At 49.3% G+C, this 19,750-nt stretch overlaps 1 protein-coding gene across 5 annotated transcripts in view; it reads left to right on the top strand.

Annotated features, from left to right (window-relative positions):
* The window catches only part of ACLY (ATP citrate lyase), a 40,742-nt gene that overhangs the window by 17,613 nt on the left and 3,379 nt on the right, over positions 1-19,750 (top strand). For 3 of the 5 annotated variants that reach the window (XM_074320632.1, XM_019747691.2, XM_074320631.1), the window contains exons 12-25: positions 28-182; positions 663-753; positions 1,865-1,894; positions 4,212-4,353; positions 4,643-4,811; positions 6,587-6,691; positions 7,577-7,773; positions 10,463-10,544; positions 11,203-11,313; positions 14,501-14,628; positions 15,211-15,304; positions 17,099-17,253; positions 18,651-18,801; positions 18,977-19,120. In XM_074320632.1, coding sequence (XP_074176733.1) covers positions 28-182; positions 663-753; positions 1,865-1,894; positions 4,212-4,353; positions 4,643-4,811; positions 6,587-6,691; positions 7,577-7,773; positions 10,463-10,544; positions 11,203-11,313; positions 14,501-14,628; positions 15,211-15,304; positions 17,099-17,253; positions 18,651-18,801; positions 18,977-19,120 — 1,754 coding nt within the window. The remainder of the gene's footprint in view (positions 1-27; positions 183-662; positions 754-1,864; positions 1,895-4,211; positions 4,354-4,642; positions 4,812-6,586; positions 6,692-7,576; positions 7,774-10,462; positions 10,545-11,202; positions 11,314-14,500; positions 14,629-15,210; positions 15,305-17,098; positions 17,254-18,650; positions 18,802-18,976; positions 19,121-19,750) is intronic. The other 2 variants (XM_019747692.2, XM_074320633.1) reach the window with 1 other exon arrangement.

Here is a 19,750-nt window from a genome sequence, read left to right as displayed (position 1 = left end):
GGTGGACTCTTTTTCCCTCCTTCACAGGGAAGACCACTGGGATCCCCATCCACGTGTTTGGCACCGAGACTCACATGACAGCCATTGTAGGCATGGCCCTGGGCCACCGGCCCATCCCCAATCAGCCGCCCACAGCAGCCCACACTGCAAACTTCCTCCTCAACGCCAGTGGCAGCACGTCGGTAGGTGTCGCGGCCTCTACCTTAAGGTCTGCCGTGCCATCTGTGTCAGCTCTCACTCCACCTTCCCATCCGGGACGTGGTTCCCCCACTCTGTCCCTAGCCGTTTGTGGACACTAGGGGAAATGTGGGGGCAAGTAGTACACGGTTGGTGTCTGAATCTGCCAGTTTTTTTCTGTACGAGTCAAGGTAGTACAGTGGAAAGACCAGGGGTTTTTAAATCAGTCCTGAGTTCAAATACTGTCGAGGGCGGGACCTTGGCAGTTATCGTGCCCACCCAGAGCCTCAGTTTTCCCACCTGTAGCATGGAGACAATATTAATTCCTATCGCAGAAGATTGTTAGAATAGTGCTTTTGGAAGCAGCTTATAAGCACAGTGCTGTACTTAGTTCTTGTTACCCAATTTCTTTGGGGCCTTAAGGACCAATGGTTTTTTCCCCTGTTGCTACCTGTGACTTATTCCCTCTCCTTGTCCCACCCCAGACTCCAGCCCCCAGCAGGACTGCGTCTTTTTCTGAGTCCAGAGCTGATGAGGTGGCACCTGCAAAGAAGGCCAAGCCTGCTATGCCACAAGGTAACTCCCAGCGGTTTCGGACCGTCCCTGTCCCCCTTCCCTTTCCAGGCCCCCCTGGGCCAGCAGAGGTGATGGAAGGCATTTGGGCTTTTCTGCGAGAGTGAGCCTGGTGCGTGGGATGGGAGCAGCCCTGAGGATGTGCTGAGCCGTCCCCGCGGGCTCTCCTGGTGCTGAGGATCCATGCTGCCCCGGGGCCACCTCACTCGCCACTGTCTTCTCTTCCACGTCTTTATTTCCTGTGAACGTGTGTGAGCTGGGCAGAGAGGCTGCAGAGGAGACAGGGCTACAGAAATCCCAGGAGGGGGAAGGTCTCCCAGACCGTACTCCTCAGTGGAGGCCAGGAGCCTGGAGCGCAGGATGGCAGAGAAATCTCCCAGATAGCGGTAGTTCTCAGCCACCCCATCTTCCCAGGGCTCCTACAAAGGCACTCCCTTCCTGCGAGCCCACCAGAAGAACGCACGCTGTGCGGCTGCCTGTCTGTACTTTGCCTACTTCGTCTCTCCATCCTCCGATTCATCAAAGACGAGATCCCTGCCAGCCAGCCCTTGGCAACCAGCGTTCAGTAACCGATGTTAGTCACCACTGGTCTGGTGTGGCCCATGCACCCTCTTCCTGGTACAGACAGAGTGTGCCTAAGGCATTTTGTGAAGTAGTGACACTGGGTCCAGACACTTGAGACAGGAAGCCACTGCCGTGCATTCCCCACACGCATAGCACAGAATGACAGGTCCCACCCCATGCTGGTCTAATCATGTGCTTCCTAGTGACCAAACGGGATTGGCAGTAAGAGGCTGGGACCGGACCAGCTGTCCCTCCGGAGGGCCTGGCGCCGGGGAGACTTCTGTGTTCAGCGGACCCTCCCAGCCTTCGTGTGCCTTCTGCCCCTCTCTCTGCCCGCTTTGGTCCTTTGCCCTTTCTTACTTCTGCTTTGCTGATCGGTGCTGTCTCCTCTTTTGGCTTTACTTCTCTCTATTGTGAATTAGTTGAGAGATGGTAAGGGCGTCAGCCCTGCCAGGCTTTTCCATGGGACCTTCCCTATTCCCACCCTCCTCCTCCAAAGCCTCTGGCCATCAGCAGGTCACTCAGTTGCCTTGGTCATTTTCTTTGACAGATTCAGTCCCAAGTCCAAGATCCCTGCAAGGTAGGACGCCCCCGCCCCGCCCGACTACGTGTGGCTTGTTAGGGGTTTGCAGTGTTAGCATGTGCTTCGTTTCCCCCTCCCCGGTGGGTTGCAGTGTTGTCTGGTATATTTTGTCCCTGCCTTGGTGTGACCTGCCCCCAAGTCCGAGTCTTTGCTCTCCTTCCCTTCCCACCCCTGCTTAGTCTGCACCCCACTCAGCTCTCTCCTGGCTGTGTGGCTGTCTCTGACTCCCCACTCGGTAGGGGGGTGGAGAGCCAGGCCCACAGCCTTGGAGAATGGAGTGGTGCCTAGGAGGGAGGGCCCTCCCGGGAAAGGAGACATTGAAATTGAAGGGGAAATGGCAGAGCATAGTCCGGGAGGAGGGGAGCCATGGACCACCCCAATTCTCATCAAACTCTCATGATGGCGTCATTTTCTTTCCCCATTTTGGTCTCACTACTTCCGACTATCCCAGATCTTCCAATACCAGGGACAAGTTCAGATTTCTCTGGGGTTTGGGTGGAAGATAGCGTAGAAAAGGAGGGAGAAACCCGGAAGGGTGTATGGTGTGGAAGGGGTCTGGGGTCGGTCTGGCGTCTGAAGTCAGTGTTTAGGACAGACATGCACAGAACACGTGTTCACCTGTTCAAAGCATCAGGGCTTCCATTTCACTTGTTGGCATTCACAGCTGTAGGAGATTTCACCCTGGGGAAGGGGAGTCTTCTGATGATATTTGACGCCTTGCTCTGGGGAGGGGAAGGAGTGACTGGGCAGGTTTGCTTATATCCCTCCAGAAGGGCCAGGAATGCATATGGCAAGATCCATTGCTTCCGAAAAGGCATGACCTGAGCCTGAGCCCTGTGCAGAGGGGACAGGGGCCACACTAGTTCTCAGAGCTCTTCCACCCTGGGGGAAGGAGCCCTGGTTCTGTCCCTTTCATGCAGAGGTGCAGGGGGTTGTAGAGATTCCAGGCTTTATCCTGATTTCTGTAGCTTATCGGATGGACAGATGTGTGTGTGTGTACATGCGCGCACGCTGACTTGGGTGTGGGCTCCCTGGCGCATGGGGAGTGACGGGGCCACGCTGGCTTTTATTCCTTCTCCTCACGTGCACAGTTGAGCTGTAATCCTGGCTCTGACGCTAGATGACCTAGGATCTCCGTCATTTGGCTTCTCTAGGCTTCAATTTCCTGGGACGTGGAAGTGAGGGCACTGGGTTAGGTGGTCTCCCATGTTCTGTGGTCTCTTGTCTCATCGGATCCCAGATGGGTCCAGTGACAGAAAATCCCGGGTATCTGCAATATCAGGAGCCCATGTCATGAGAACCATTATGGCTGTAATGGAAGAGGCAGGCCTGGGAGGATGAGAGTCCTACATGCCTTGGGAAAGTGATCTCTTGAATTCATTTACTCAGACCTTGAACTTGGTAGCCAAGCCTGTACCAGTACAGTAGGCTAATTAATACCAGATGCCACTGAGCTCAGTGCTTTGTTTTCCCAGGGGAGCTGAGAACCTCCCCCGAGGGCTATTTTCCTCCTCTGGGACTTGCAGGGAAGGAGGGTGAGGTCACCTGCCTGCAGGGTGGTGAAGGGGCCTTTCCCTTCAAGGCTGAGGAATCCACTTCTGCCAGCTCCTTTTGTTCCTTTTTTTCTTTTTGCCCTTCACCCCCTGCAAGAGTATTATTCCGAGCAGGAGAGAGCCACCTGGTCAAGGGAGGAGTTCAGGAGGAGTAGCCAGCATGCTGTTGCCACCTCACCTCATGCCAGAGCCCTGGCTGGCATCTCAGTTAGAGATAAGGCTGAGCAAACCTCTTCATTGGACCTACACTGACCTAGAATCAGGAGAATTCAAATCCTGACCCGAGATGGTGCATGTCCAGATTTCGAGGTGATAAGGATTGTTGGGGAGTTGTGTAATGTCCTGCCATCACCAAAATTGGGGGAGCTGAACACTTTTTTCCAGTGACTTTAAAAATAATGTGCATATAGGCTGCAGGCCGAATACACGCCTTTCTTGTGAAACTGAGCAGGCCCTGCAGTTATTCTCCCGTCGGGCCTGTTCTCTGCATGGGACGTCCTTTCTCTGTTCATTGCTGAGCTGCTTACCAGCCAGGCAGGTCCTCTGAGCTCTTTTTACTCTCTGCCACCTCTTTCCAGAAGAAGTTGAGGCACCACTTCCCCAAGTTCTCAGAATTCCATCCTCTTGACTTTGCTTTGTAGTTTTTATTAGCCACCCTCCCTGGACTTGGGGCGTGGAGGGGTGTGGCAGGTAGCCCCTGCCCCTGTGGGTCTCATGGGGGAGTGTGTTCTGGGTGCACTCGCTGTGTCTTTGCCCACCAGGGAAGAGTGCTACCCTCTTCAGCCGCCACACCAAGGCCATCGTGTGGGGCATGCAGACCCGGGCCGTGCAAGGCATGCTGGACTTTGACTACGTCTGCTCCCGAGACGAGCCCTCCGTGGCTGCCATGGTCTACCCTTTCACGTGAGTCACGCCACGGCAGGGAGGCTGCAGCTGGCTGCCAAGCGGTTCGGTATTCCTCATCTAATCTCCTCCCTCACTAAGACTGAGCTGGAGGAGCAGCTAGATTGTTCTGGGGGAGTGTGCCCATCCCAGACTCCGGTGATTCATATTCCAGGGAGGTCTTTTCCCATAGATGGAAACTCTTTGAGGGCAGACACCCTGCTTTTCCTCCTTCTAGATAAAGCTCTCCCCTCAGCCTCCCCCTCCCCAACCCTGACGGGTTGTCCTGACCCCTCCGCCTTTCTCGCAGCGGAGACCACAAGCAGAAGTTTTACTGGGGTCACAAAGAGATCCTGATCCCTGTCTTCAAGAACATGGCCGATGCCATGAAGAAACACCCAGAGGTAGATGTGCTGATCAACTTTGCCTCTCTCCGCTCCGCCTACGACAGTACCATTGAGACCATGAATTATGCACAGGTAGATCGCGGGCCACTGGCGGGAGGATGGAGCAATAGGGAAAGCTCCTGAGTGGTGTTCATGGTCACCGCCTCCTGGGACAAAGTGCTTGGGAGTCTGGACTGGCCAGTGATCTCGGTGAAAGTGGCTGGAGACCTTTGATCTCCAGAAGGCAGGGTAGTAACTGAGGGCAGGTGGGCTGTTCACCTGGGCCAACAAAGAGTTCAGGGTCAACCGCCCCCACCAGATTCTCTCTGCGCTAAGACTGCCTTTAAAAGCAGAATCAAAAGCACTTCCTTTCCTATAAAATTATTGCATATGATTTAAAAAATGTAAATTCTGATAAATACATCTAGTCCCATTTCCCAGAAACATGGCTACTACCTTTTCCTGGATTTGACCAAATGGAATAAGACTTTACAGAACTATTTTGTAATCCATTTTGTTCAGTTACTCTTGCCTGCATCAGTTTTGCTTTTTGAAGTCTTTTTTTTTTGGTGGGGGGGATATTGGGAGGGACAGTGTGTTTCTCCAGGGAGTTTAGTTGTGGAGGGTGCAGCTCAGCTACAAGTCCAGTCGCTATTTTCAATCTTTAGTTGCAGGGGGCGCAGTCCACCATCCCATGCGGGAATTGAACCAGCAACCTTGTTGTTGAGAGCTTGCGCTCTAACCAACTGAGCCATCCGGCCGCCCCAGCCTTTTCAAGTCTTGTGATGAGCATCTTGGAGTAACATTTGCGTATATCCTTAGTTATTTCCCCAGAATAAATGTCTAGGAGTCAAACTGCTGCATCAAAATGGGCAGATTTTAAAGCTTTTGGTCTGTCGTGCGCTGGTGCCCTACAGAAAAGGTGTACTGATGTAAAGTCCCGTCAGGAGTTTCTCTGTGCCAGCACTGATTGATTGGGTTTTAAAGACGTGAGTTTGACAAATGGATAGGCATTCTATTTAATTTGCGTATCTGGTTATTAAGATGAGCTATTGAAAACATTTATTGGACATTTTTATTCTATGACTTGGCCTCCTGGGAAGCTCTTTTTTTTTTTTTCAATTGAGGTGTTTATTTTCTTTGTTATTGATTTGTAAGACCCCTTATAGAATAAGATACTGATTCTTCTGTTCAGAATTATTGTCTGGTCCCAGACTGGCTTGGTTCCAGTGTATGACTGGAGAACATAAACTTGTTTGGATCTACATGAAGCGAAAACAAAAGCACACCTGCTAAAAATGAGCTGTTTTTTCAGTCTAGATCAGAGGTTGGCAAACTACAGCCCAACGGCCAACTCTAGTCCTCCACCTGTGTTTTTAAATAAAGTTTTATTGGAACACAGTCATGCTCACTTATTTATATATTGTCTATGGCTGTTTTCATGCTACAAAGGTAAAGTTTAGTGGTTACCACAGAGACCAGATGACCAATGAAGTCTACAATACTATCTGGCTCTTTATAGAAGAGTTTGCCGGCTTCTGGACTAGAGTCAGAGATGGTTCTCGATCCTTCCCACCCACTCCCACTCCCTCTGGCTTTCTTCCCCAGCCCACTCTCTGGTCTGAGTGTGGAAACAGCTCGTTTCTGTCACGTACTGGCCCTGTCCTCAGAGGGCACAGTGGACAAAACCATAGATAGCTGCTTTATGAGCAGGCACCGGACAGGTGGGTCTGAGTCTTGTGAGTTTTGGGATCAGAGAGAAGGTAGCAGCTTTGACTGTGGGTTCTTTGAGGTTCTGGAATGGTTGCTGCCTTGTTGTCCCACCTGAGGTGAAACCTTAATGGGAAGGGACCGTTCTCATCCTCTAGATCCGGACCATTGCCATCATAGCTGAAGGAATCCCTGAGGCGCTCACAAGGAAGCTGATCAAGAAGGCGGACCAGAGGGGTGTGACCATCATTGGACCTGCCACTGTGAGCATCCCTTCCAGAGCCTTTTAGGTTCAAGGCCCTTAGGAAGCTCTTGGCCTTTGGGGAGCTCACCTGTTAACGCTTATGTCTCCCTCCTAGGTTGAAAATATTTAGGGAGTACCTGTTGAAAGTTAGTCTGTCCATTTCTGGTTAATTTTTTTCTTTTAAGGAGGGCTCAGCTCACAGGGGCCCATGTGGGGATCAAACCAGCAACCTTGGTGTTATCAGCACCACGCTCTAACCAACTGAGCTAACCGGCCACCCCTCCAGTTAATTTTTTAAAGGGCTCTGTCCCCCGTCCCTATCACATTTATAGTGTCAAGGGGCTAATGAGAAGACTCTTATTTTAAGTGTCCACCCCCATGCAATCATAGCATAGTCTGATTATTCCTTTAGCTATAAACCAAAGGAAACTCTACCTGGAGGCTTTATTTTTACTCAGAAGTCTTCATATAAGGAGAAACTGCTCTGAATATTTTTTTGTTGTTTTTAGTTGTTGCATTAAAACTTGTCTGAAGCTAAGACAAAGGGACCTTTCATCTCAGAGGCAGCGGGGTGATTTAGAGCAGAGGTGCACACCTGTGTTATTACACACCTTCCCTGGGCATTGTCACCCTTGTATATCAAAGGAGGTGACTTAACCCTGAGTATACCTGTCAGTATTAAGTCATGTTTTCCAAATAAGGCTCTCTTGTCTGTGTAATGTCTCTTGAGGGAGAGAAGAGATCCTTCGTAAGCAGGAAACCTAATGTGCAGATGTTAGCTCTCTCGGCCATTTGCTCCTCAGCCTGGGCTGGGCCGGTGATACTGGGCTTGGTGATTCCTCTGAGCTGCGTGGTCAGTCAAGAGCTCACGCTTCCTCTCTGACGGCTGTTTCTGCCCCTGCAGGTGGGCGGCATCAAGCCCGGGTGCTTTAAGATCGGGAACACAGGTGGGATGCTGGACAACATCCTGGCCTCCAAGCTGTACCGCCCTGGCAGCGTGGCCTACGTCTCGCGTTCTGGGGGCATGTCCAACGAGCTCAACAATATTATCTCTCGGACCACGGATGGTGTCTATGAGGGCGTGGCCATCGGCGGGGACAGGTGATCAGCTGGGGCCAGGGGTACCTCCCATATTGCTTGTTGCTGCCGAGTTCCTGGCACATTAGAATGGTTCTTTTTTTTATTGTCTTCATTTTTTCAGTTACAGTTGACATTCATTATTATTCACTATTTCAGGTAGGAATGTTTCTTAAGTCCATAAGATGGGGCAACTCCAATCTTTCCTCAGGGCCGGCATGAGCATAAAACCAGGAAATACAGAGAAAGGTGTTTTTAAAAGGCGCTAGGGCCTGTGGAGCAGGGCTGTTGGTTGTCTGAGGTGTGGCCACAGAGAGGCAGCAGAGGGCAGTGATTAGCAGGACTGATTCTGAAATGCCACCAAAGGGGTTCAAAACCCAGTCTCCCAGTTTACCAGGGGGGCGTCCTAGGCAGGCTCCTTACCCTCCCTAGATCTCTATCATCCTTACGTGTCAGTGGGTGAAATAATAGTGCCCCCCTTATGGGGTTGGTGGAAGGATTAAATGAGGTCATAGATACAGTGGCTAACACAGGGCTTGGCACTAGGAAGTGCTCAGTAAGCTTCTTGGTAGCTGATAATAGTGAAAGGAGAAATTCTAGTCCCTTACTCTCTACTACCACCACACTCACATTTCTGGCCACCAAGTGTATAGGTGTTTTTCCCACACCAAGCAGTTCTCCAGTTTTCTGCAGGTGCCTGCTGGGTAGCCTATAATTCAGTTCCATTCTGCATCAGTTCTCACAGGTTAAGGGCTCAGTCCCACAAGACTGCCCCTACTTCAGATGCCAATCTGAAGCCTAGGCCTCTGGTACTTCTGACTGACTGGCTATAAAACAGGGGTTCCCATATCCCCCTCTTTGGGTTCAGCAATTTGCTAGAAAGGCTCACAGAACTCAGGGACAGTTTACTTAACTAGATTACCAGTTTATTATAAAAGGATACAACTCAGAAACCACCAGATGAGAGAGATATATAGGGCAAGGTTTGGGGGGCAGGACACAAGGTTCCAGGCCTTCTCTGGGTGCTCTAACCTTTGTGCGCTCACTAACCCAGGAGCTCCTCAGCCCCCATACTTCAGGAATTTTTGTGGAGTCTCCAGCCCCTCTCCCCTCTCTGGAGGATGGGGAGTAGGGCTGAAAGTTCCAAGCTTCTAATCATGGCCTGGTCTTTCTGGTGACCATCCCAGGAGCTATGCAGGAGCCCACCAAGACTGGCTCCTTAGAACAGAAGACACTCCGGTCACCCAGGAAATTCCAAGGGATTTAGGCGCTCTCTGTGAGATGCTCCTCTCGCCCCTATTACTCAGGCAATTAAAAGGTGTTAGGAGCCCAGGGTCAGGAACCGGGATCAAAACCAAGTACTAGAACAAAAGATGCTCCTAGTACCCCTGTCACTCAGGAGATCACAAGGGTTGTAGGAGCTGTGTGTCAGGAACTAGGAGCAGAAACCAATGTACCAGGGGTGCCAAAAAAAGGTATACACGTTTTAAGCTAACCTCTTAAAATGTGTACTTTTTTTTGGCTCCCTCTGTATATATTGCTTATTATTTCACAAATAGTGTCCTCATTATTTTTGTTGGTGGGAACAATAATCAGTAGTACTTAGTATAAACATTATCTTATCATAATTGTATCATAAACATTAGCCATTGCTGGTTGTCGTTATTACTACTACTGTTACTACTTCTACTGTTTGGCTCAGAACCGAAAGCTGCTGGGAGAGTGAGTCACCTTCTCAGTCTCCCTGGCTCTCCCAGGTCATTTCAGATGAACACCTGGGTGAAGGACTCGTGCCCAGGTCTTGAGGGGTATGGCCTAGGAGCCCTGGTCCCCGGGTGCTCCCCCACACAAGGCTCCGAGTCGGATGAGTCTGGGCAGTGCTTGCTCTCGCGATTCACAATGCTCATGAGCATCTCAAAAGCGCATGGAGATCTGCAGAGAAGCCTGCTTGGCCTTAAGTAATCCTTTTGCAAACTCACTGACGGTAGAAAATTAAACAAAGAAATGTGTGTGTGTGTGTGTGTAATATACTTTCTAGCAGTAGCCTGCCATCCTGGGGAATAGCTTGGCACGTTATATATTAATTATCCATTGCTGTGTAAAAGAAGAATTACCCCAAAACATAGTGGCCTCAAACAACAATGAACATTTATCCTCAGGGCTGCTTTCAGATGTCAGCAGGGCTGCAGTCCGCAGAAGGTGGGCCTGAGGCTGGAGGGGGCTCTTCTCTGGGGCCTCCCCACAGGCTGCTTAGTGCCCTGAGCACTTGGTACCAGACTTCCCCCAAAGGGAGCAATTCAAGAGAGAGTTCCAGAAAGAAGCTGCTCTTTTTATAACCCAGCCTCAGGAGCGTCAATATCATAGAATCATTTACAACATTTTGTTTCTGAGAAGCCAATCATTAAATCCAACCCATAGTCAAGAATTTGAGGCATTTTAAAGCCACCACATGTGTGCTCTCCAGGCATCTCTTAGCACCTAGCCAACCTCTGGTTACCACCTTATGAACTCCTCTTCTTTACCGTCTCTTCCCTTGTGCTGCTTACTCCCTGCCCCCACCCCCCATTACTCCTAAGCCCTCTCTGGACCCTCCCTGGGCATCCTCACCTACGAAAACCCCACAGCGTTCTTAGTACAAGCATGCTTCCTACACGCGAACACACCCCGTCCCAAGCCTGCCGCTGATCTTGTGTGCCCTCCCTGTTCTCACCAGGTATCCTGGCTCAACATTTATGGATCATGTGTTACGTTACCAGGATACCCCAGGAGTCAAAATGATTGTCGTTCTTGGAGAGGTGAGTTATTTAAAAAAAACTTAAAAATTTTTCTGATAAATTTTTCTTATGGATCTCTGTTTTTAAAAAAATGCATGCATTTTGGTTATATATAACTTATGGTGACAATCCCTGCTAATCCCACCCCTTAGATTCTGGGACCTAGAAGTTGTCACTTTTAACACTGTTGTGTTTGTTCCTGAAAACAGAGTTCTTGCTTTTTGGTGACATAAGACATTTTAGTGCCAATAAAGCTTTGTACTGGCTGGCTGTGCTCTGCCTGGTAGACAGTGGGTAGCTATAAAAAATAAAAAGTGTATTTTTTTATCATTTGGGGGAGCCCTGTAACCCCATCCCATCCTTTGCTTGTGCCTCTGATCAGGTCTGGTCCTAAATCATCTTACAGCCTTACATCAAGAAGGGGGAGTCTCGGACTCCCCTCGGATATTTGCTGTCCCTTCCTGGCATCCACTCTCAGTCTTCCAGGCGGTTATTTGGTTCAAGCTGTTGTCCCCTCATTTTTTAGCCAAATGAGTTGTAACCCAATGAGTTGTAACTCAGGATACTTGAGTGCCCGATTTTTTGGGGGGAGGGGAACAGATTTTCCTGCTGCAGTGCTGCTCTTGGAGGTGGGTACCCCTAACTCATAGGCTTTTTCTTGTTCCCTGTTGCTCCGCAGATAGGGGGCACTGAGGAGTATAAGATCTGCCGGGGCATCAAGGAGGGCCGCCTCACCAAGCCTGTGGTCTGCTGGTGCATCGGGACCTGTGCCACCATGTTCTCCTCCGAGGTACGACGGCCCGGACAGGTCACTGCTGGGTGGGGAGTCGGGAGGCTAAGAGATGGCATTTGCGGTGAACCAGGTGGTCATCTATGTAAGCAACTGGTTCCCTCGGTAAACATTTGTTACTTACTTGCTTACTACAAGGTGTAGCCAAAGCTCTGTTAGATCTGGTTGGAGGAGACAAACTTGTCAGCAGATAAAGGAGAGAACAAGGCTCTGAATCCCTACTCGGAGTGGGAGCGACCTACTGTCTGGAGGAGTTGAGAAGGCTTCATTGAGAACGTGTTTGCTGAGCAAGAGGGAGGCTGGCGAGGGAGAGGACCCCCGAGGTGCAGAGCTGGGGGGGGGGCATGTGGGAAGTTCTCTGTCGGGGGAGGCCGTAGAAGGAAAGGTTCATTCGGCATGTGAACGTGCCCTGCGGCATATAGTAAGTCCAGCATATGAGTATAACAGATATTAGATGTAAACCCTTGAGTTCTCTGTGTCCTGCGGGGTATGATAAGCCAGACTTCAGCCCCTTGCTCCAGCTTAGAGAATCCTCTTACCTTGAAGATGGCCCATCCAGTGGTGACGCAACTGAGGAAACAACCCCTTGGACTGTGGCTCCATCTGCAGCTGAGCGCTGAGTGTGTGGCCTTGTCCTCGTGCTGTGTGACAGTCACGCAGCTTCCTGCACCTGTGACAATCCCTGTGCTTAAACCCTGTTTTTCCTACTGATAAGCCTGCATCACACTGTTCTTTTCTGCCTAGAATGCTTGTCTTTCCCCTTCAGATTCCTGCCCACCTCAGAGTGGCAGTATGTGTCCAGTTGTACAGTGCACTCCTCCTTTGAACCAGCAGTTCCATTTCTACAGATTTCCCTATGGGAATGCATGCAAAAATATTCCAAAGCATGTGTCCAAGGATACTCACTGCAATGCTGTGATGGCAGAACATGCAAACAACCTAAATGCTAGTCAGAAGGCGCTGTGTCATCATGGCACAGCCATAGAATGGAAAGCTGGGCAGGCAGGAGAATGACGCAGACCTTGATCTGTGGATATAGAAAAAGTTTAAGATTTGTCAAATCTAAGGAAGGGTAGAGTGTGGTAGATGTTTATAATAGCAATTTTGCGTGCATGCGTGTGTGTGTGTGTGTGTGTATTTTTCCCATGTAGATACAGGAGGGGGGCAGGTCACAGAATCCTGCCCATCTCTTAGGGGTGAGCTCTACTTTCACAAGCTTCAGAATCAGATCTTGATGGACTGTGTGACATGGGCAAGTCATTTAGGCTCTCTGTACCTCAGTTTGCTGAGCTGTCATCTGGGGGTGATACAGGGTTGTTATGTGGCTTAAAGTAATTGTGAAGGTCTGGCACGTACAGGTCTTAGCAACTATTCCTTTCCCTTCTTCTTCAGTCCACTTATTCCATGATGCTGGTCCTGATTCTCTTTCTTCTTGACTGTTCTCCCCTCCACCCCAGCAGCCAAAAAGAATTCCTCCTTCCCCCTCCATTGTTTCTCTTACCCAGCTTTGCATTACAGCTCTCCCCCTCCTCACCACCACTCTGCTAAGAATACCTCCAAGAGGGCAAGGACCTTGCTCTTCTTTCTGGCCGGACACTCATTATCACCCTATAGGTAGCGCAGTTCCTAAAGAGGTGTATTGATTTTGTTCTTTAATTTTTTAAACTTTGAAATTTTAAGCATGCACAAATGTAAAAGAGTACAGTGATTGCCTCGCTAACAGGTGATTTGGGGGTTCTTTAACAGGTCACGTGACCTTGCAGAACTTCCCACCCTGTAGAGATTAGATCCACAACTAAATCTCTACCTATTGACAAACTGAGACAGCTCCTCGGGGAAAACTGCATTAGGAACTGGGGAATGGGAGTAGAGCTGAGTGGGTATTGGTAAGGTGGCGTTGTTCAGAAGTCGGTTCCATAAAACACAGGTCCTGTAGCAATGATCCTCAAAACAAACCAAACAGAAAAACAAGGGAGCTTCTATAAATCATGAACATGCAATATAACCTTTTAACATTTTTGGTTTTCGTTTTGAGAAATCTCAGAGTTCAAGATTGAAGCCAGCATTTTCTAAGTTTATTTGAGTGCAGACTCACTTTTCCATCCCACCCACCCATGCAGATTAAGTCCCACAGAGAGTACACTGGGAACCCATGCGCTTTAAGGCCTGTGTTGCCAACCAGAGCAGCAGTTCCCAACCTTTTCAATACTTAAGGTCCCTTTTATTGTATTTAGTGGTTAAGAGCACAGTCAGAGGCCACATTTCCTGGGTTCGAATGCTCCCACATCTTACCTGTGTGACCTTGGGCAAGTTACTTTACCCCTCTGTGCTTCCATTTCCATTTTTTATAGGAAACAGTTGTAGCTACTGAAAGATTAAATGATTAAAGCTCCTGGAAAAGTGCCTGGGCATGATAAGTGTTATTTAACCATGTTAGGTGTGATTGTGATTACCCACCACCCCTCTCTCTAAGTCAGGGTTTTGTACCAGATGTTTCACTAGGTTAATTCATTTTCCCCATCGCATCATCAAAGACATTGGTTTTCTCTTCCCTCTCACTCCCCACAGTCAGTCACCTCCCTTATTCCATTCGCTTTATCTTTTACCTCAGTGCATGCTCAGGTGGAAGGTGGCAATTGCTCACTGGCTCCAGGTAACTTGCTATGTGGGAATATAGGCCTAGGGTGGGTGCAAAATCTGAATTTTTCAAAGAAGCTGGGAGTTCATATTTTCACATGAAATCTTTTTTTAATAGCACCTATTTTATAAAAAGTGTGCAGGACAGTTAGATCATGTTGGTGAACTCAGTTCAGCCTCAGGTTTCCACTTTGTGACTTCACTTCTCACCTGTTGCTCAAAACTAGCCGCTGTCCTCCATTCCGAGCACTGCCCCAGGGCAAGCCGAATGAAGGGTTTGTGGGGTTGGGCTGCCAGGCTTTGTATCCGGGCACCAATACACAGCAGCTCTTGAATGTGTGAGCAGCTCTTGAGTGAGCTCCTGAATGTCTCGGTGCCTCAGTTTCCTGCTTGACACGAGTCATCCATTGGCTTGAAGCTTGAATGAAGTGATTCATGAAGAGTGTTTCACAGTGTCTGGTCTGTAATGAGTGCTGACATTTCCCAGGAGCCTTTGTTCCCTCTTGGGAAATGGACAAGCCCAGTCACGCTGCTCTCCTTTCTCTTCCAGGTACAGTTTGGCCATGCCGGAGCTTGTGCCCACCAGGCTTCTGAAACTGCAGTAGCCAAGAACCAGGCTTTGAAGGAGGCAGGAGTGTTCGTGCCCCGAAGCTTTGATGAGCTCGGAGAAATCATCCAGTAAGTGGACCTTGGGGAGGATGCCAGCCTCCCCCTCCCTTCCCAAATCCCTCCTAAGGACAGAATCCTCCCCAACGTGGAGGTGTCTGAGATTCCTGGTCCCTTTCAGGCTTCTAGCACAGTTGTACACGTGGTCCAAAATCCTTTCTTTCTCTTTGGCTTTTGTTTTATTGTTTGTAGAAGCAGCAGTTAGAGACTGTTCATGCTGGTATTAAGTAAAACATGTTCGGTTTCTGAAACTTCCTACTTGGCTGGCCATAAATGAGAGATGAGCATAGAAACACTTAGAAAGTGTCACCTCTAGTTGATGGATAAAGGGTTGTTGTATAGCCTATTGTATCTTCCCATTCCGTGGCCTCCAGATTCAGCTTTCAGAGAGGGTCAGGGGGATCTTGGCCAGAACCTGTTTTCATTTAGTTTTTGGGAATCTAACTGGTAAGAGTAAGTCACCGACAGGAAAGGGGTACAGAGCTGGAAAACCTAAAGTGTTTGGGGTTAGATGGAGGAGCGTTCTTGGGATAGATAAGCCCAGAAGAAAATCCATGTGGGTGTCTTTTCTCCTGCCCGTCCCCTGCCTCCCAGGTCTGTGTACGAGGATCTCGTGACCAAAGGGGCCATAGTACCTGCTCAGGAGGTGCCTCCCCCGACGGTGCCGATGGACTACTCCTGGGCCAGGGTAGGTGCCATGTGTGTCCTTAGCAGTGTAGGCAAGGGAGATTTGGGGACCAAGGTGGTAGGTTTTGAGTTGATTTGATGTGAACCCCTAAAACAGGCCTGCCCTAACTATGCGGTCACTGCCCGGGGCTCCCAACCATGCCATCGAGGGAGGCTTCCCAAAGGGCTCAGGAGAACCCCGGTGACTGACTCTTGGATTCCACCCCTCCTCACATGTTGGAGCGTGTGAGGTGGCCCCTCCTGACCAATGGGTAAAACAGATACAGGGCTGAAGAGGGCAGAGGGCAGTGTGTACGTCCCACAGCTGGGTGGCCTGATCTGGGAACGGGCTGAGGCAGACAATGTCCCCTAGAGTTTTTGTGCTTCCTAAGAGATTTCAGGGTGAAGTACAGCATTCACTCTGCCTATTTGTCTAAGGGGCATAGATGAGGAGCTAATTTTCTTTATAAGAACTCTTAGAAATCAATTTTAAAAGACCGGTAACCCATTAGAAAAGTGGGTAGGAAATGGCCTTTCAACATGAAAATGCTCAACCTCATTCATTATGAAAGGAACCAAAGTAAAAGGTGTGATACCAATTTTTCCCTGTCAATCCAACAAAGATTTAAAAAAAAAAAATCTTTGGCAATGTGCGGTGTGTGTATGGGTTTGAGGAAACTGATGGGTTCATTCCTGTTGGTGGGAGTGGAAATGGACGCAACCTTTCTGAAAGGCAGTTGGGTAATATGAGTCAAACTTAAAAGTGCTCCTCTGTTGTGGTCCAGCAGTTCCATGTCTAAAAAACTACTTCAGAGAAATATTTGCATATACACACAAAGAAACATGTTCAAGAATTTTTTTCTAGATGATACTTATCAGTGGAGGACCAGCTAAATGGTGATATTGTCATATGATGGGATACTATATAGCAATGAAAAGCAATGAACTAGACCTATGTGTGTGCTGACGTTTATCGAGCTCAAAATCCCAGAGTAAAAATTCACTGAAAGAAAGGCCCAGAAAGATGTCCACTGAGCTAACAAACACTAAGGCAGAAAACCAAGATGGGGTGGAGGTCAAAGGAGACATAACTTTATCTGTTCTAAATTTTGAAAAAGGAGAATGTACTCATGTTACTTTTGTAAGTAAAACGTAAGTTAAGGCATCTTTTAATAGAAGTTCCTAGGGTTAGGTAATAGAAGAAATGGCCTTGGGCAGTGTTGGCTGATGATACCCCTGTGTGCCCCATCTCGGGAAGCGGGAAATTCAAGAGCTCAGTCCTTCCCCTGGTAAAGGACATCTTGAGGGGGTCCCCCATTTCTACAGCCGTGTACCTCATTACTTTCTGGTGAACGGTTGGTAGCTGTATGTGAAGTGTTTAAAATCTTTTTCTTTGGGTTCATTCTTCCATTTCTTGGCCAGCTGAGCTTGGGCTGGTTTCTGAGCCTCTCTGGGCTTCGTTTCCTCTTCTATAACATGAGGAATGATTCTCCTTCATGAGGTTAGAGCGAACCGATGGATATAAATGCTTAGCGTACTGCCTGGCCCCGCAAACGCTCAGTAAAAACAGAACAGGGGCTGAGGCTGAGCAGGTGCCGTGAGCATGGCGCTTCTGTTTCCTTTGCCCGGAAAGATCCAATAAGAAGGCTTTTGCACTTCTTTCTCTGGAGGAGTTTGTCTGAGGATTGTTACTTGGCCACCAGAATTCAAGACATTCCTGGAACACTGGTTCTGAGAGCACAGACTGTGGGGCAATGCGGGAAAAATGTCTGTGGTCACCACAGCGCTGCCTGTCTCTGCCCCCATCTCTGCTCAGGAGCTGGGCTTGATCCGCAAACCTGCCTCGTTCATGACCAGCATCTGTGACGAGCGAGGACAGGAGCTCATCTACGCGGGCATGCCCATCACCGAGGTCTTCAAGGAAGAGATGGGCATTGGCGGGGTCCTGGGCCTCCTCTGGTTCCAGAGAAGGTGAGGCGTGGAGGGCAGAAGATGGGAGGGCCCTGGGACTCAGAGTTAGTGGTTTTCCCCTGACGGGAGCGGGCGTGGGCAGGGTCAGTCTTTATGGCCACAGATCAATTGTAAGGCCAGAGGGAAGAAATACAGACTTCCTAAGTCTTCCATGGATGGAAAGGCCGGTCTAAACCAAGAGAGGTAGAAAGCATGACATCAGGGATCTTGGATCCGCTCCTTTCCCTTGGGAATTTTTAAAGACATGGGGCAGAGTAAACTCAGGCCTTTTTAGAGAAAGGTGGGTGTTAGGGGAGAGCTGGACGGATCTGGAAGCTCAAAGAGTGCAGGCCTGGTGGAGTTGCTGAACAGGCATACAGTACCTTGTATTGTATCATCAGCCTGAATGTGAGAAAAAATGGTTTTCTCTGCAATTCCCAAGCTTAACCCTCCCCTGGGACGGATAGCTGGGCAAGAGGGCAGAGAGTACATGATTCACAGAGCCCTGGCTTGGAGTGGCAAGGCCAGGTGGCAGTCTTGGTTTGCGTCATGCCCTCACCTGCAGAGCGAGGTCTTGGTCCTGCTTTAGGCTCTTCCTGGGGCACCCGAGCAGGTTGCACCCTGTTCTTGGATCCCTATGTCTCCAGACTACATTCTTAATCACCAGTTGGTAGGTTGGACACTGGAGGAGGCCCCAGGCCTGTGAAAGGGACAGGGACCTCACGTCCTCTCCATCTGGTCCAGAGAGGGTAGCTACAAATACAGGGCAAATCCTGTTGTAGCAACTCATACTGAAAACTGCTGACTAAAGAAGAGATTTCAAATCCTGCTTGCTCACTATTTTAAAAGCAGCATTTGACTTGAGAACATCACGGTAACTGAAATAAGACAGAAGAACTATATGATTTCACTCACGTGTTATATAAAACAAACAACAAATGAACAAACAAAAATTCATAGACACAGACAACAGTATGGTGGTTACCAGAGGGGAAGGGGAGTGGGGGCAGGTAGAAGAGGTAGAGGGGGTCAAAGATACGGTGACGGAGGGAGACTTGACTCTGACTGGTGAACACACAATGCAATATACAGATGATGTGTTATAGAATTGTATACTTGAAACGTGTATAATCTTATTAACCAATGTCATCCCTAATAAATTTAATAATTTTTTTTAAACCTAAAATAAAAAGCGGTATTTGATATTAGCCAAGTCCAGAGCTGCTCAAGAATCCGGAGGTTCTGCCCCAAGCTGTAAGATAGTACTAGACATGGATTGGCAGGTTGCTGCCCTTGAATTTGAGACTTGTTTAGGGAGATGGGAGAACACGGGCACATGGCCTTGTCGGCGTATCGCCTGTTGAGCAGCTCCCCCTTGTTCCCACCTTCCTTTCCCTGTCCCTGTCCTCACCCTCTAGGTTGCCCAAGTACTCCTGCCAGTTCATTGAGATGTGCCTGATGGTGACGGCGGATCATGGGCCAGCCGTGTCAGGGGCTCACAACACCATCATCTGCGCTCGGGCTGGCAAGGACCTGGTCTCCAGCCTCACCTCGGGGCTGCTCACCATTGTGAGTACTGGCACCCTGGGTGATGCACGGTGGGGACACTGGGCTTTGGCATCATGCTGCTTGGAGCCCTGGTGTGTAAGAGTCCATGCTGGGACTGTTCGGGGCACGCCAGATTGGTCTGTGAAGGAGACACTCAGAGCTCAGGGCAACATGCATGGGTTTGCTTCTCCCACAGGGGGACCGGTTTGGGGGAGCCCTGGATGCAGCAGCCAAGATGTTCAGCAAAGCATTTGACAGTGGCATTATCCCCATGGAGTTTGTGAACAAGATGAAGAAGGAAGGAAAACTAATCATGGGCATCGGTCACCGAGTGAAATCGGTAAGCTGTTGCCGTCCTGAAGGGACTAGATCTACAGGGCGGATGGGAACAAGGGGGCCGCAGTTGAGCTGGGAACACCAGGCACAGCCTTGGATGTGCTGACAGATGCCAACATTATAATACAGGTTGCCCTTAAACGGTTTTAATCGTGTTCAGTTGCAGCTTGCAAATATGATGAGCTGGTAACTTGGTAACTGTCGCTTTCCCAATGAACGTTGTAGGAGAAAGGGCGAAGGTTGGGGTTAAGGGGACACATTGGTTACCGTAGGCCAGATGCTGCTGCATGCTGCAGTAACACACAACTCCAAAAATCTCAGTGGCTTACAACAACAGTAAAGGTTTTGTTCTTATTCACCCTACACCCACAGTGGGTTGGCTATGGCTCTGTTCTCTGGCACCTGTGCTGAAGGAGCAGCCCTTTATCCGGGATATGCTCATCTCACATCAGAAGGAAAAGTCATGGCAGAACCACATGAAAGCTCTTAAAGCTTCTGCTTGGAAGTTGCACAGCTCATTTTCACTTTAATTTCATTGGCCAAAGCAAGTCAAATGGTTAAGTCTGACATCACTGGATCAGGAAAAGCAATAATGAGGCCAAACCTGATTGGTAGATGGCAGAGGGTGTTTATT

The sequence above is a fragment of the Rhinolophus sinicus genome, linkage group LG15 (genome assembly GCF_036562045.2).
Source record: "Rhinolophus sinicus isolate RSC01 linkage group LG15, ASM3656204v1, whole genome shotgun sequence".
NCBI lineage: Eukaryota > Metazoa > Chordata > Mammalia > Chiroptera > Rhinolophidae > Rhinolophus > Rhinolophus sinicus.
This window is presented reverse-complemented; position numbering and strand designations above follow the sequence as displayed.